The sequence below is a fragment of the Oxyura jamaicensis genome, chromosome 1, assembly GCF_011077185.1.
Source record: "Oxyura jamaicensis isolate SHBP4307 breed ruddy duck chromosome 1, BPBGC_Ojam_1.0, whole genome shotgun sequence".
NCBI lineage: Eukaryota > Metazoa > Chordata > Aves > Anseriformes > Anatidae > Oxyura > Oxyura jamaicensis.
Genome location: NC_048893.1, coordinates 182,625,654 through 182,643,825, shown reverse-complemented (window position 1 = coordinate 182,643,825; position 18,172 = coordinate 182,625,654). Strand labels below are relative to the sequence as shown.

The 18,172-nt window shown below is 44.4% G+C and overlaps 1 protein-coding gene and 1 long non-coding RNA gene across 3 annotated transcripts in view; one reads left to right on the top strand and one right to left on the bottom strand.

The window, feature by feature from the left end:
* The window catches only part of UBL3 (ubiquitin like 3), a 56,657-nt gene extending 46,089 nt beyond the window's left edge, over positions 1-10,568 (bottom strand). The window contains exon 1 of the mRNA XM_035325112.1: positions 10,489-10,568. Within this exon, the coding sequence (XP_035181003.1) occupies positions 10,489-10,515 (27 nt within the window). The 5' untranslated portion in view covers positions 10,516-10,568. The remainder of the gene's footprint in view (positions 1-10,488) is intronic.
* Positions 10,568-17,516, top strand: LOC118166307. Of its 2 annotated transcripts, XR_004750440.1 has the most exons (3): positions 10,568-10,630; positions 14,034-14,227; positions 15,310-17,516. It is a non-coding gene; the product is annotated as an uncharacterized LOC118166307 (long non-coding RNA). The 2 variants fall into 2 exon arrangements; XR_004750439.1 differs by having other exon boundaries at positions 14,034-17,516.
* The last annotated feature ends 656 nt before the right edge of the window (positions 17,517-18,172 follow it).

The following is an 18,172-nucleotide window of genomic DNA, read 5'->3' as shown; positions in this document are numbered from 1 at the left end:
TCTTTGAACAAGGAGTAGGTGCTGAATAAGAAAGGGATACTGCGACGGAGAAATGCACATGGTTCTTGAAGAAGAGGTGATTATTGAAGAAGAGGTGATTATCCATTTATACAACAGGATAAAGAAATAGTTAAATGTGGTGGTTTAACAGCTGATGGGCAGCTAAGCACCACCATGCCATGCTCTACCATCTTGATCCTTGCATTTATGTATGTTTCTGTATTTCATTTCAGAAGTGGAACAGTTCTCTTCTAATGTTAGTTTTCCATGTATGATATAATTAGCACTATAGTAAATACACCATACTCACAGTTTATTATGAACGTTTTGCCAGTGTGTTATTTGCTTAAAACACAAATTGGTATTGAAAAAGCTTAGACGTGCTAGTCTCCTCATAGAAAGATTTGTACACCCATTATAGCCAACTGAGGGAGAGATAGGCACATAGAGGTCCCTTCACCGCAGCAGACCTGAGTGGTGAGAGTTCCCTGCAAAACCGTGTGCTTCAAGCTTCCTTTTTACAACAAAGGTGAAACGAAGGTGAAAAAGCAAGCTTGGAGGTCCATCCCCCTCTCCCCCTTCATAGAGATCCCCGCTAGCAAAGCAGCATGAAGCCCATCACTGGAGAAGCATACTCCTCTTCTACCCTTGATAAGGGAACCACCTCCAAGCTAAAACAATTCTGCAAATACCCACTGCCACCTTCCCCGGACCCCTCATTGCGATCCCACTTCAGTTTACCCAGCATTCCACCCACTGCAATGGGTATTTTAAACCACTAAGTAATTTCAAGCATATGGAACTAGAAATGAAAAATCCCCATTTCCAGATCTGTATGAAACCCAGATTCTTATGAAACTATACTGGCCAGAAGTAACCAGCAGACAGAAATGTCACACTCTCAATCTGACAAGAGCACCTAGTCATTTTGCCATTACTTATGAAATTGGGATCCTACATGGCTCAGTAATAAGCTGTTTTCTTGGTGCCAGGATCTGACATAATACATCTTGAAACTTAATTCTGGTGGGTAGATGGCTAGAAATACTCATTAGCATCGTTTGGAAAAAACCTTCTCTTCCTCAGTATTTCACATTTGAAGAGAACTAGCTGACACTCACCTAAAACAGTTACCAAACCTTTAAAGTCAGTTGCTAAAACAGCGTTTCTTAGAAACTGACAGCACAAAGAATACACATTACAGCATACTTTGGTAGAAAACCTTTGAACATTCAAGTCAAATAGGATTCGTTTTTATGGCCTAAGGTAACACGCCTGGCAAACGCCAGCTTATGAGCACGGGCTTCCTGACTGTGGGTACGGGCAAACTACAGGGATTCAAAGAAGTATTGCCAAACCATTTGTGTCATCGGGAAAGCAGGGCACATCCGCAGCTGTTCCGGAGAGGGGCTCAGCCACTGACCCCACCACGACAACCAGCAACAAGACAGCCTCTGACAGAGTTTTACTCCCGGCGCTCCCCATGTTGAGCAACCAACAGCCAGACCCACCCCTGCTGGGCTGGCGCAGACCTACAGTTAGCAAGCCGGAAAATTAAAGCAAGTGAGAACTTAGGAGGCCTTCGTAACAGACAGCACACCATTCTGTTGAGAGAACAGCTTCTTAATCATCGTTATAAACATACAATTGTCCTGCTCTGCCCTGCGCTGGTACAGCTTTACTTCAAGCACACTGTGTAGTTTTGGGTGCCACAGTGAAAGGACATAAAACTATCAGAGACCACCCAACGGAGGGCTGCAAAGATGGTGAAGGGTCTGGAGGGCAATGTGTATGAGGAGCAGCTGCGGTCCCTTGGCTTGCTCAGCCCAGAGCAGAGCAGGCTGAGGGGAGGCCTCATGGCGGCCTGCAGCTCCCTCACGAGGGGAGCGGAGGGGCAGGCGCTGAGCTCTGCTCTCTGGGGACAGCGACAGGACCCGAGGGAACGGCATGGAGCTGGGACAGGGGAGGGTCAGGCTGGGGGTTAGGGAAAGGTTCTGCACCCAGAGGGTGGTCGGGCACTGGAACAGGCTCCCCAGGGCAGTGGTCAAGGCACTGAGCCTGGTGGACTTGTTGAAGTGCTTGGACAACGCTCTCAAACACGTGGTTTGATTGTGGGGTGGTCCTGTGTGGAGCCAGGAGTTCAGACCCCATGACTCCTGTGGTCCCTTCCAACTCAGGATCTGCTACGATCCTACGCAGTAATACATTACACCCTCATCACCACTTACATGCTATAATACAGTTATTGGAAGCTACTAATCACACGTGTGATTTTATGTTAATTTGAGTATTAGGGAATCATATTGAACTAGTGAATGGGGATTTCCCCTTCCCCAGCTTTAAAACTTTCAATAAAGCTTTCTGAAAGCTTTGAGTTTATTGCCAGAAATACCTTTGCAAGCATAAACCACTGAAACAAGCAAGCCCAATGAAGTCCGTTTCCATTGCAGATCAATGGATCAGCTTCAACACTGAGCTCTAAGCTTCGTTATCATACCCCACAACCGTTCTAACACGTTCGTACCGATTAAAAGTGTATTCATTGACAGCCAAAGTGACAAATATTCAGATTAGACACGTCCTAAGTAATGTGTTGTACATCAATTACAACCACAGAACACTACTCCAAGAATAGAGTTTATTTTTATGTTCATGTTATTGTTCATAAGACCTCTATAATCTAAAAAAAATAAAAATAAAATAAAACTGTAACTAGGTATTATAGGCTTTTAAAAGGTACATGGCCTTCTAGCCAGCCACTTACAGTATCTTAAAGATAAGCATGTCTGAAGAATGTTTGACAGCATTTTATCTTAAAGGAAATATGGTAAAGTACAACTATCTTTGAATAATTATGTTATATAATTTAACTTTCCTGAGGCTTACTAACATACGCCACATATATTCACATGCAGACTGACGCTAATCCACTTTTAAAAAGTAGATTTTTAAATTTATACCCCCAGCTATGGAAGATTTTTGATTAACACTGAACTTCGCTATTTTATCACTAGTCCATTATTTCCTTGCATTAAAAACGTATGCCAGATTCCAGAGACAGATTAAGTAGTACCATCTAGAATATACGTTAATTATCAGAAACAGATTATAATGACGTGGATCCCTGCCAGACCAGGAAATATTACCATATCGTAACTCCACTGAGGAGATACCAACCAATGCTACAATACAGGACTTTGAAGTACGATTATTTTTGAGATGAAACACTTCATTCTCTTCAGTCCCTGAAAGAAAAATTACATTTAGTTTCCTTGTGTTTATTTTGAAATTGGTACTGCACTTTTATCAAGTGCTCCAAGTTTCTTATGCAACATGAAACAACGCATATTGCATAATGAAGATCACAGAAAAGCTTCCACAAGAGCTCAGGACACCACTTTATGAAAGGTAAATAAAAAATAAATAATAAGGGAGGGGAGAAAATGGAGCTAAGCATTCATTCCCATGCAAACTGCCCATAGATTTGCAGATTAAAGTCCAGATCCCCAGCTTCAGCTAAAGAGTGCTCCAGCTTAAGGCCACCTTGGCTTCTCAGCAGTGGTCCAAGCCATTGACAGAAATCAGATCAGCCTGAACAGTGATGTTTTCAAGAGAAGCTGGAACTGGCACAGAAGGCAACCACCAACACTGGCTTTTCCATACTGCGTCCCCATGCTGTCAAACAAGAGGGGCCATTTGGTACTCACGTCCCACAAAGGAACTGACCTGTTGTTTTGGTGGTTGAACAAACCCACCAAAACAGGCAGGAATCTACATGGCTAATTTGTATGGATACACAGAACTCAAGGAGTTCCTTGCTTGCTTCTGTCTCCATAACAACAGTATTATGGAATAAAATCTCAGCTAAACACTGCCACAAAGTCTCCTTTTAATGGTAAACTCAATCACACAAATAGTTTTAATTTAAAAATGGACAACAACAACAAAAAACACACACACAAACCCACAAGTGTGGGTCCTGCCACTGGCAAGCTATTTTCAGATGTCTTTACCATAAAGTAGAAAAGTTACGAGACACTGCTGGCAGTGTCACAATTCTGTAATCAGCTGAATCTGCACTTTGCAAAGTTTCTAGCTGTGGAAAATACACACCACACTTCCAAGCCAGATTTCAACATACTTTCGAAGTCTTAACACAAAGAGAGGGGGGTCTTCATGGCAGCTGCTTTACAAGCAGCAACTAATTCAGCCTCTGTTAAGGAGCTAACCACAATCCCAATTACTGACTGCAAAATACCCCAATTTCCACAAATATGTCAGAATATTCAGATGCAACAACATACAAGTATTTCTGCAGTACTATACATTTTAGGGCCAGTAATCCTACAAGTCAGAAAGTCTTAACTTGTTCTTTAAATGTTGCCCCCCACAATAAATACCTAAACAATTGTCTCTACGTTCTTAAAAAAGCCCATTTCACGGGTTATCACACCCAACAAATTTCCTTTCAAATACAAAAAACATAGTATTGAAGCGCAGAAAGGTATTTGCAGAACCTCAACTGATGTCTCAATCTTATTTTAATGTTTTAATTTTTGTGGGTTGTTGATTCTTCGTTTTCTTCCAGTAACATTTCCTCAATATCGCTGCTTGCAATAGTCAGTGGCACATCTGTGAATTTGTATTTCTCTGGAGATATACCCAGTGAAAAATGATTTACTCCTTGCTTTAAGATGTTCTGCAAAGTATGTATATCAGAAACCATCAAAATTAATAAAGCTGTCCTTCTAGCAGAGTTCATAGGGTAATTTTAAACAATAATTCAATTGTTATTGTTAACTGCTAACTGAAAACCAGAGCTCTAAATTAAGCTAAAACTGGTGAAGAGCTGGGGTCTTGAAGTTCAGATTTGACATGAGAGCAGTGACATTAAAATTCCTCATTGACATTCCGCTCACCTCCTTCGGCTTCTAAAATGAAAGCATCTCACTCAGTCACAGCCCTTTAATAACTATGGGGAGCTAAAGTTTATGCATGCAAAATTGTGGCAGGGAAGGCTTGCTCCTTTCCTGGGCTCAGTTAATTGTTGCAAGACACAGGCAACATTGAAAAGAGTATTGATCTGCAGCTCTGCCTGGCACTGCACCTAGGCTGAGAAATAACCAAGTTAATGGAACCAGCACTGTACAAAGCAAAGGCTGAAAATAAGCCCTACTATCTCTTTCACATAAAACCACAAGAATGATTAGTCACATTCCAGATATTTCTGGATTCCTGCAAAGTAGAGTAGCACTCAGGCTGAGTCACAACTGAGCTCTCCATTCTGCTCAGGATTGCATAAGCATATGCAGGGACATCACCAGAAGTTTACATTTTGACTTCTACTCAGAAGCAACGCCGAGTGACCAGAAATATCAAACAAGTAAATCCCGCTTATTGCATACACCGTGACCACGGCTTCTGACGTTCACAGAAGTCATCCTTAGAAAGAACTTGGAGTTAAACACAGAGAAGCTTGCCCTTAGTCACTTTGTTTACAGTAGCATAAAAGCCTTGCCTATCAAATCTGCTGCAAGGGCGGTATCCAGGCTGGCTATCTCCTGCCACAGCCTTAGGCCAAGCCAAGGAAGAGGGCCATGGGCCTTGAAAGATCTAAAACAAAATACCAATGGGGCAAAGTTCACTTTAGATATGCACAAACAGCACACACACACACTGAGGTGAAATGCAGGCTACTGGTACCTGAAGTTGTCCCTAACTCCACATTCCCAACTTGTCCCGACCCAGGACCCGTGCACGCTGTCAGCATTCCTCAGATGAAGTCTGGCAACTGTGTTGTTTTTTGTTTTTAAATGTGCAGAATTCAACACTCCTATTGCTACAATCAGATACTCAGGGTTTTTTTGTTTGTTTGTTTGTTTTTTGTCTTTTAGTCCTGCTGCAACCTGCCAGCAGCTACTACTAGCTTCTAGAAATCCAACAAGGGAAAACTTCAATGTCCCTCAGTACCCGTTTCCTCCGCTATTTCATGGAATTAAACAAAAGCAGAGCCAAACAAATTCAGGTAATGACAACAGGAGTGGGCAGGAAGCAGCAGTTTACACCACCGACCTGCACTTCTACCTGAACTACAGCACTACACCAAGCCCCAGCATGAGCATCAGTCATCATCCCACCCAGCGGTTGCAGCTGTCTAACCCTGAGGAAAACAAAGTGCAGGCCATACAAACACTGTTAGTCCCCTAAGTTCTTCATGATGTGGCAAGGCTACTGGGGATATAACAATTTTCAAAACAAAGAAAAGGTATCTACTGAAGGCAGAAGGAAAAGCAGTCAAAACAGAACCGAGATGCGTGGCTTTTTACATTTGGCTCCAATACATTAAAACACTAAGAGCAAACAAAGCATTTTCTTTCTATATTCAAAGCATATTGTAATGATAAAGGACTTACTATTCTTAGATGAAAGAATTATTTAGACTGGATGAAAGACGATAGAATTCAGCTGCCATACCACCAGCTACTCCTCTGAGCCCCTACTGCCTGAGCCTTATTCTACGATGCCACCGCTGCCCTACTGCTTGTAGGATTAGGTAGAAGTCCATCCTCTTCCTCTGCTAGCCTCCTCTAAAATTGATTTTATTGTCATATTAATATGTGTCATATATACAAGTTACGCCGTTTGTCACCATTTTGCACTAAACTTCCTAAAAAGAACATGCATACACACATTGTCACTAAAGGTGGTGACACTAATAAGACAAGAACTGAGCAGTTCCTTTCTGTTAGCCTTCCTCCACCTATTGCCCTCTTCCAAGATTGTTCACGTACACAAGGATTTCAGGCCATGAACCCCATCCTCTCGCATGTCTGCAGATGTCTATCATCAAACATTCAGTTTTACTGAAGAGATCTCTTACATAAAACCTACATCTCTTAAACTCAACGTACGGATTCAATAGTTGTACATAATAGAAGTGAAAACCTTCAAATGTTGGATAGATTTGAGCACTCAACACCACCCCAAAAAAAACAAAACACCTACCATGAGCCAAATACATTACTCTCAATTACTACTCGATACAAAAATAATTTGAAATTCGATATCCTAGAGGGCATGCGAAGAACTGCACAGGAAGAAAGTGCTGGCAGAGCCTTCTTGTACCTAAATAAAATATCCATACAGGAAACAGCAGGCAGCATAATAGTCTTTAGTCACACAGGCCCCTTATTGCGAAATTACAAGACCCCTGAAGAATTATATGTGTAGGGGGAAGCATGGTAGGACCACACAATGAAGAGATTCAGCTTCCCAGATTGTACTGATAACTCCATTGAAATAAAAGGGATTATTCAACTGAGCAGTAACTGCTGGACTGGGCCTAGCTGGTGGTGGTGGTTTTTCGTGTTTTTTCTATTTTATTTTTTAAGAAATAGCTTTCTTTGATATAGTCAGCTACAGTTTTTAAACAAATAGCAAACCATTTTCATTTGATTAACTTAAAAAATACAGTGTCGTTGACTGCAAGTCTATAAAGCACCTCATGTCTCCTCGCTGCTAAAACAGAAAACTTGCCAACAGCTCTGCTGTCATTCACTCAAACTCTAGCTGCTACCAGATGGCAAAACCAACAAGTTATCTGATGAAATCGTTCAACGTATTCAAATATCCTGGCCGCCACAAGTGCCAGTAATTATGAAAAAAATAAAATTAAGCTGTAGATATGCAGAATGGTCTTGGAGCACTACTCCAAACATGCCTAGTCCTCGGTAAGCAATGAACCTACACGAGTACAGAGGTTGATATTAGCAGGAGCGGAGATTTAGCCTGTAAGTAGCATGGATTGCTAAGGAATAACGCAACACAAACTTACAATGCCCGGAATGTGGTGTGTCACCATCCAGTTTATTAGTGGAATGCAAATGATAAAGTACTTATGGTAATTACTTCAGAAGTGATGTTGAAAGGGTTAGCAGGTAAAATCTGCTGGAGCTCTGGGAAGAAGTCAACCAAGCATCAGCGGAAAGAAGGCCGGATCAAGTTTTGTCCACCTACCAGCACAAAGCTTGCTGAAGATTTGATAATTCGCTAGGAGTTTATCTGTAGCAGGTCCTTGATGCTTCAAAGGCAGGACAGGAAGACTGTATTTTAAGAAGCATCAATTATAATAGTTTTACTATTATTATGAGAGGGTTGGTTCATGAATCTGACAAACACTTTGAAACGCAATCATTATAATACTTAAGTAATTCATAGCAGATTTAGTAAACGTGATGGAGCCTTCGTAACATGACACCCCACCACAGCGATGCCAACTCGTACAGAAATGGGGAATTATATTATCTTTTTTTGTAGATGCAAATTACAGAGTGGGTGGATAAGAGAAATGCAAACTGCAAAATCATACAGTAAATAAAAACATATATAAACAAGGTGACAGCCTGGTAAGTGCTTCTCTTTAAAGAAGAATCAAATAACAATACCACTTTCCTTCCTGAACAAGCTCCTTTGAAATACAGAGGATGGTGATAAAAAGAGACCCAAAATGAGTTTTCAAGTGCCCTTTCTACAAATTAAATTATTGATTGTATTTAGCGATTTGAATTCCTACAACACACTTCAGACCTGAAGAAACTGCAGCTAATAACGCAGTAACTCAGCGAAACGATCCAGAGGCAAACCAGAACACATCCGTCCATCCAGTTAAATGATACTGACATTGGTAACATCTTCATCCAAATGTCTTCGTAATGACTCAATATTTAAACATCGCTATGTCTAACAAGCTTCTTCCTGACCCGGGGAAGCAGAGCATCTCCAGGCCTAGGTATCCCTGTCAGCGGCATCCTCATTACATCACAACTACGGGAAGAAAGAGTCGCAATAGGAACGAGCTGTTATTTCACCTATCGAGATTTGTATATTGTTATAAAATGGAGTCCTCAAACATGACAAGCGTAGCGGCAGCACCACGACTGCCCGGCAGGCAGGACGGAGGAGAGCCGTGGAGGTGGCACCGCGCTCAGCCCAGGGTAAGAGGACAGAGAAGTGCTTCGTGTCACAGCCAAGGGGCTCCTCCAGGCAACTCGAGGCGGCTCTGGGAGACGTGCATCCAGCTCTCCGCAGCTAAGGAGGGGACTTCTGCCATGCAGAGGCAGACAAGTGCAAAAGAGAAGGGGCTTCAGGGTGTTCTGACAGTCAGAGACCCTAAAAAGAAATGCATGGAACTAAACAATTGAAAGGATTTAAACACGGGGGCAGCAGTCTCGTCACCACCTCTTCTCCCATAAAGACAAAATATATTTTTTGTATTTAGGGAGGGGGTGGGGAATCTTAAAGCTGTGCTTGACCATCCTCTGTATCTTACTGTTTCTGCTCTTTTGGCAAAATTCGCTCATTTCCCCCACAGTAGAAAAGCTGTGAATTAAACAATGAAATTAAGCAACTAGCGTGATTTCAATAGCCTGTTTGTCCTACATATGCACCACTAATTGTATATCGATGGCTGTAACGAGGCTCAGCTTTTATATCACCACTACCACGGCAGCTTACACTCAGAAAACAGAATTGCATCCTGAAAATAAAAAGCACAGACCGCTCTGCTGCTGTCAAAGTACCTTTAAACACAAACAATCACGGGAGGGTGGGAAGTGAAAATATTTTGCCATAAGAAAAAAGAGCCAGCATATCAAACCACTGCCACAACTTTTTTTTTTTCTTCCGCTCAGCTAAGTGATTTATGGAAATACAGGCAAACCGGTGCAGCCCTGCTGAACAGAAAGGTTACCTAACAGACCCGATCGCCCTCCCTTCACGCCTAGCCGTACCTGCCTATTTTAAATGTACCAACACAGGCTGAAGTACAGTCCGCCATAAGAAGTGCAAGGAGTGCCCTTGAAAAACGTCCAGATTGCAGCTAGTGCACAAAGGCTCTCCCTGTGCAAACAGGGCACGGGAATTTCTTTTTTGCTCTTGACCCGGCATCAGGTGAGGGAATTAACTTCCCATTAGCATCAGAAGGCACGGTGTCAGTAAGAAACGAGCAAAGTTTGAGAGATGAGAAAGAAGGCTGAGAATCAATTTCACAGCTGGTTTAGGGGAGGGGGGAAAAAAAGAGAAATGGCTTAGGTAAATCATTCTGAATGCTCTGCTCTGCATTTCTCTTCCCCAAAACAGTGGTCGGCAAGGCTGAAGAGCCCTGTTGGGGCAGGCTGGCAGGAGCAGTCGGAGATGAACTGCCAGAGCCAGGAGACCGGGCGGCATCCACACTTGCCTGGCCACACGGGAGACGACATTGCAGATTTCCCCTCCGCTCCCCAAAATCAAAGCTGGACCAGCATCGGGGAGGGGGGAGGAGGGGGATTATTAACTGGGAACTTTTTGTTCCTTAAATACGCCACCGAGATTCCCCCCCCCCCCCCCCCTTCCCACGCCCCTCTTCTTTCCATCCCCTCTGCCAAAAGAGGCCTTGAGCAAACGCTGTTCCCCCCGCACCGCTGCGAGGCGAGGGGGAGCGCCAGGACTCACCATATCAGCCGGGACGCCGCTGGACATCTTGAGATTCCCCCCTGACGGTTCCCGAAAAACCGAGAGATTAAAAAATAATACGCAAAGGCAGCAGGTCCCGGGCTGCCACGCAGCAGGTCCTTGTCACCACCGGCGGTGCCAGGTAGGGCCGGCAGGACCACACGGCGACATGGGCTGCCCGCGGGCTCCGGGGGCCGCCTGCGGGCTTCGGGGCTGCGTGCGGGGCTTTTTCTGCCCGCACACCCCCTTCCCTTCCCTCCCTCCCTCCCTCCCCCCCCCACGCCTTCTCTCCCTTCTCTCTTCCTTCTCCTCCGCCGGCCTCGGCGAATAACGACGGGGTGATTCACGGCGAGGGCTGCTGCGTCCCGGCCACCTCCTTCATTAGCGCCGCGGACACCCGGCCGGCGGGCAGCTCGGGGTGGCTCCCGGGGGGGGGGGGGTCGGGGGGTAAAGCTGGATCCCAGGGGGCTGGGGCTGGATCCCGGGGGTCAGGCTGGATCCCGGGGGGTCAGGCTGGATCTCCCCAGGCGCTGCCCGCGCCCGGCGCTGCCTCCCCTCAGCGCTCTGCGGGGACCCTGGGGGGCGTTCAACGGCTGCCGCCTCCCGCAGCCTCAGCGCTCCGCTCGCATCGCCGCCTCCTCCTCTTCCTCCTCCTCCTCCTCAGCCCTCCCTCCGTCCCCCGCCTCGCCCCCCTTCCTCCCTCCTCCCTCCCTCGCAGCAGCCGGGGGTGCCGCTCCCTCAGCGCTCTGCCCGCCCGCGGCCGCCCCCCGCCATCTTCGCCTCAAGCCAACATGGCGGCCGCCGAGCCCGGCCAGGGGACGCGGCGGGGGAGAGACGGACCCCCCTCCCCTCCCCCCCTCCTCCACCACCCCCCCAGTCACGCGCCGCAGCGCCGCGCGGCATCATGGGGCTTGTAGGCGGGCGGGCGGCGGGCGTGGCCTCGGCCGCATGGCCCCGCCCCTCTCCTTAGCAACCGTTGCTAGGGCGGCGGGGTAGATGATTATTATTAATAATCATCATCATTATTATATATATATATCTTTTTCCACCCCAAATTCACAACTCGAAGCCTGCACGGCATTCCTTTATAGAAATTCCTCATCATTTCTTCCCCATTTTTTTTAAGCTTATAATACCAGGGTTTTGCTTGTGGGGAGGGCGGAATTGCCTTTTTTTCCTCTTTCCCCCCCAAAACTGCATGCTTTTATTAGTGATAAAGCTCCTGTAGTTTCCTCGGTGGAAATCATGGTGTAGGAAACATCTGGAGAAAGGGCACTTAGCCTCTAAAATGCCCTCGGCAGACGCTTTCGTGCTCCCCGAAGAGCTCTGTGTTCGCTGAGGCACCGAGTGATCTGAAGTGCTGTTGGTGGCCGGTGTTTTTTTCCTCATCCCAGGCCGTTCCTCAGTATGCAATAAATAAAGGCCGTGTCTGATGAAAAATGCTCTCCACACAGGCAAAAAAAATACAAAATAAAATCCCATGCAACATGCAGATCTACCAAAGAAATTAGTGGGCCTTTTGAGAGGGGTATGTGGAGATGCATTCATATTCCAGCACTCTAAAATTGACCAAGAAAAAAAAAAAATCACAAAAATCAAGTAGACAGAGCTTGTGGCAGATGCTGTCTGGTTCCTTCAGGGACAGTTCTCATGTAAAACCACAGGAAATTAAGACAGAGTTGTTCCCTTTAATACTAAAAGTTGGAAGCTGTCTTTCCTCTTTATGACTTCCTACTGAATGCAACAAAGGCAACCTCACTGTCCCTATATATCAAATTTATCGTTCTTTTCTTCAAGAAAAGCTACAAAATAGCATGAGGCCATTGACTATAAAAGGCAGATTTGACAGCAAACATCCCAGCTTAATGCCCAGGAAAAGAGTTAGGGGGTCAGCAGAAGTGGCCTGTACTATCATGCTGCATGACTTGGGGCTTGTCCCCAAGGATCTCAGCTTAGAGAAGTTGTTGAGTCGCTGTCTGTGGAGACAATTGAAACCCGACTGGACATGGTTGTGGACAATCTGCTGTGGCTGACCCTGCCTGAGCATGTGGGTTGGACAGCATGGTCTCCAGTTGCGTCTTCCAAACTCATCCCTTCTGCGACAGTGTCTGGGTGACTCTCCCCTGACAAATGCTTTTGTGGTACCATACATAATGGTCCCCAACTTCAGTCAGTTCTTCAAGCCACCAGTAAGTCTTACATTTGTGGGAATAATAGCGTATTGTTGAAACATTGCTTACATTTTTCTCCAATCAGATATCCTTGAGGGACTGAGAAAGTGTAAGGGTTCCTCATTTTTTTCATATCTTTTCATAAGGCATCAAAATAATAATACTCATCATAGATGAGGGTCAAAGGGATGAGCTCTGAAGGATGTCTCCCATCGGACATAATATGCCTCGCCTCACTGGGCACATACGTCTTCCTGGTTATGTCAGTGACAGATTGAAGAATTATAAATAGGTCTCGCTGAACAGAGTTTATACTTAGAGCATTATCAATATAAATTCCTTATGGATTTGTTTAACTGTATGCCCAACAGCTTAAGTTTAGGTGGACACCTGAGCTCTGCTGCGAGGCCATCCTGCAGACCTACTGTTACTCCAAGAAGACTGCAGCCCCATGCGGGTGCCTTGAGATGATCTCAGGGTGATGTAGAGTTGCCCTGCCCATGCCCTCGGATAGCAGGGGCAAGAGGATAGGCACCACGTCTGCTTCTCAGGCGCTGCAGCTCCCAGCTGTCTCCCCATGTAAACTGAAATTGGTGGCAACCCAGAATGATGTCCTTGTCCCTGCTGTGACAGCTGAGGCAGGGCAGACAGCAGGGGTGCGTAATCTTGCACAGCTCACAGCGTGAGCTGCCAAAGGTTATATGGAAATACCCTTCGATCGAGCAGGGAGAGGTCCATGTGCCCAAGCGCATCAGGAGAGCTAGGGCACCAACAAGCACTGGCAGATTGGATGAGGGGTTGGCCAGGCGAGGAGGAGGCAGCAAGGCACATACACTCCATCGGAGATGGCTCTTTTGAATTATTTACACGGATGAGCTCATCTGTGGTCCATAAAGATAGGCACATCCATAGGGCTGAACCACAGGACAGAATGCAGAAGATGCAGAACCCAAATCAGCACGATTGTGTGTTTTCTGTTTTCCCATCTCTGGCTTAGCAATCTGCTAAAAGGAGGATCAGGCCTTTAGTGCTGATGAAGCAGGGCTGTACATGAGGAATCGGGGACTGCCATTGCCCCTCTGTGTATGCGGTTAGGTTGGCCAACTTTTCTGCCTAGCATCATACAAGTGAGGATCGGTCGCTCTCTTTGACGCACAGCTGTGCTTCCCAAGAGATGGCACGAAAAACTACTTTTTTTGTTCTCCTTATTATTACAAATTTGAATCCACAATTATGACCGCAGGCCAGAATGCCTCTACATTAGGCACCGCACAGTACAAACACATAACAGAGTTTCTGTCCTGAAAGGTTCACAGTGCTGTGTTTACTCTACAGTTGACATTTGTATCACATTTGTGTGATTTTTTTTTCCAGCTCTCAGCTAAGATGACAGAACACAAACGAACGGAGGACCCAGCACAGCTGGTACACACTGGAGATCGTTTAAGGATGATTGTGTGCAGGGCAAATGAATAAAAAGAAAAGCTGTACAATGATCCTCGTAGGAGTAGTGCAGGTCCGTGTACTGCACATGACAAAAGGGATGAATTCCCACTGGACTTGTGGAGGTGAGGTAATGTATTTGAAATACAGTGCGGTTGAGTATAAAACAGAAAAAAGATATCTTTTTCTCTTTGGCTTGCATTAAGAAAGGCTGTTCTGATAGCATTCATTTCACGTTCACACGGAGAGGAAATGAGAGTTGTGGTCAGCAGCAGTCGGCTGCAACAAGGGACCCTGCGAAAGCGCAGCTATAGCCTGCATATGGGACCAGCTTGCAGCTCAACACTGAGCAAGCGCTGCAGGCACACAGAGCTGAAAACAAACCTTTCCCACATCCAAGGATTGAGCAAAAAGGGAAGTGCTGTTTGAGAGAAGTGCTAACAACATGGAGAGCTGAAAAGGCTATTCTGTTTGGGGGACCTAACACTGTACTCAAACACACAAATCTTTCCATTAACTCTCCCTTGCAGAACTGGCATGTGAATTTAGCTGGCCAGGCACAAAATGTTTCATCATCATTGCTTTGGCAATTCGCAGATGAAAATGATGGAGTATACAACTTATATTTTGCTCCTCATTTGAAAAATATGGCATGGCATGACTGGATGAGTCGAACTTTGCAATGCCGTATTTGCGTTGATAAGATTTGTACCCGGTCTCTGCGGGTGGGTTGGGGCTCGATTTTAGTGTTTCATGGCCATCAGTACTAGTTGAAACCCGACTCTGTACTGAGACGTGCTTAATAGGAATAAAAGGTCTGTTATTCTAAATCAGATTACTAGTCCAGCCAATGTGATATCCTGTCTCCAGCAGTGGCCAGCATCAAATACTTCAGAGAGACACACAAAACCCCACAATGGACAATCACGTTATAATCTGCTTATTTGGTTAAGTTTCCACTGCTGCCAAGGATGTAGGAGAGACTGGTTTATGCCCCGAAGCACAAAACTTCTTGTCCTTTATGTCCTTAATAGCAGAATAACCCATCAATAACATGTAAAAATGATTGCCATTTTTCGAAAGAGCAGTGCTATCTCCCGTCAGTTGTTACTGCCCGGGCTTGAGAACACGTCGAGCCTACGCTCCAAGACTGACATTAAAAGCTTTCAGCCCCATAATGTACTCCGGTGTTTTTCATTTGATGAAGGCTGCGAACAGGAGCATCTTCAGGAGAAAGAGCACGCAGTGATGACAGAAATGAAATTTCTTCCAAGGCAAGAATATCCATGGCTTCTCGTTTCCCTGCAGGTTTTTCAAGCAGCCTGAGAAGGTGAAAGGCTCCTGAGACAAAGGGTTTAATTCTCCGCAACTTGGCCATGGGACAGATCAGGATTCCTTCCCTCTCTGGCAGCCACAGAGGCAAGATACCCAGGGCAGCAAGGAGCACACAGGGCTACTCAGCAGGGTATTTTTAATACCTTTGTATAAACATGTGGACTTTTTTTTTTAATTCTTGCCAAGCCAAACTCACATTTAACTTGGTGCCTCTGTAAAAAATGTAGATTTTGTGTTTGCAAATATTTTTTTTTTCTTACTAAATTGATCCTTTTCCATTGATTTCTGCCTCTTTGGTTCTTCTGTGTCAAGCCAAAACAGCGTGGGTGTCCTACGAGCCCCTCACTTGATGTCAGCAGACTCCTGGGAATAGCATTTAGTGGTTGTCACCTGCCCCAAAGCCAGCATGGATAGCAAAAAAAAAAAAAAAAAAAAGGACCTTTGAGGTTTCGTGGAGCTTCTAATACTGCTGGCTATAATTGTGGTTTGTTTATTTACTTTGTAAGTTACTTGTCATGCTGATTTTGCTGGAAAATGAAAACACAGAGCTATTTTAACTCGCGCTGTACCCCTGAATGCTGCAATATGCTTTAATGATTTATTCCCCCACCTCTTGATGTAGTGTCCATATACAAATCCAAGATGACAGGAAACAAGCAGGTAATACCAGAATCAGTGTAATGGGTGTAGCAGTAGAAAAGGAGATAGGACGTAACAGCGTTCCAGGTACTGATGCCATAAATAGCACCGGGGAACTCCTAAGAGGGTGTGAGGATTGACAGAGGAAGGTACAAAGGTGGAATGAAGAGGAAGGAAGAATAACGTGAATGAGAACAAGAAGTTCCCATGCGTATATTAGAAAGTGCTCAAATCACCAGCATTCTGAGGTGGTTTAACTACACATAAATCTACAAATTAACAGATACTTCGTCCAGTCCATACAGAAAAATAACCCTGAAGACAACTGGAAGAAGTTCCTTTTTTTGTCATAGATAAAAAACAGGAAGGAGAAATTGTAGCAGAAAAGCATCCATCCTGGATCCACTTCCCGACAGCAGGGGGAAGCTAATGAAATATTGAAATAACACTCATCTTCTGAACTAGAAACTTGAATTTGGCAAAGGATATAGCAATAAAATGGTATTTCATACCTGGAAATCAAATGTATGGAAATTAAAGACTCCTATACCAATAATCAGAAGAGTGGTGGCAGCAAATATTATTAAAATCTGCTGGACAAGAAGGAGAGGGTGAAGAAACTCCAGAAGTGCTATGTGAAAGTAAATGAAAGTTTTTCAGAAAAAGGAACAAGAATTTGTGACTTTGGGGAATGGCTGTTGCAAAAAAATGAACTTCGCAACGGAAATTGTCTGGAAAAGAATTACAGAAAAATACACAGAGTGCATATAAATACGGAGAAACATTGGAGAGAGGATAGCAAAAGACCACCAGAGATCACACTTGGTCCAACCAAGGACGCAAACGGAAAATGGCTTTGTAAAAATGTTAGAGAAGGCAGCTGAAGCTTGTGCTGCCTGCTGGTGCTACCAGGCCCCCAGCCTTCCCCTTGCTCTTGCAGGAGCCGCCGAGCCTGCGGCGGAGCACAGCCCATTAGCTGAGACCTGGAGCACCTCTGCCTTTTATCATCCCTGCTTCCTGCTGACTCCAGCAGGTTATTTTTTACATTAGCACATGCAGAAGGTTATGTTCATTTATATATATTTTTTTCTGTAAGGGTCTCCAGTGGGAAGCTAACCATTAGTGAGCTCCCGTTATAGCTCATATTTACTATTTATAAAATTAGTACCAAAAATACTAAATCGAAGCACAAAATTGTTCTTGCTCATGTGATTTCCGAGTCGGTTGTCAACGCTACTTTAGAATTCTTTGGGTTTTTTAATTTAAGGATCTTCATATGTCCCTAATCTAAGGCTCTTAATTATATGCGTGTGTGTGTGTGTATATATATATATATACAAGCATATGTTTATATAGACTCTATGTGCGCACATGCGTATTAAACCTCTGAACATCTTTCAAGTTAAGCGTAGCACTCAAATAAATTGCGCTCAAATCTGATTGTGTGCTACTTTAACTGAAACAAAAACCCGTCTCGGCATTTGTGCTGAGAACATAATTGTTTTTTACATACATTATGCCATCATAATATAACATTTAATCTGACTTATTTTCTATCACTCATTGGTCTCCAAACCAGAATCAATATGTGAATGAACCACTGTCTAGAAGCACTATTTTTAATTGGCTAAAGAGATTGCCTGACCTTTGGTAACTGGTCACTGCTGTTGGGGAGACTCTCCACGGGCAGCATGGCATCGTCTAAATATAACGGGACAATAGCCTCATGTCATCTATAGGATATGGAGACACCACCGTTTTGTGTTGCTTTTACTTTATTACTATACATGCTAGGCACAATCAACAAAGACTTCCTGAGGATGAATGTTGTCAGTATATGAAACACTGAATAACTGCTTTTTGTTTTACTGAATGGTCCCCTTTCTTTCAGATTTAAAGGGGAAAATACAGGAAAAACAACTCTGGGGAATGGAGTCTCGCATATAGGAGATTTTGTTTTCCAGTGGAGAGATTTTTGGCTGCACTGGGATCTTACTTTAATTTTATAGGAGTTTAACTCCATTGACGTAATCTGAATTATTCCTCTTTTACAATAAGGTGAGAGAGGCATTGGGCAAATTAATAGGAGCATGAAT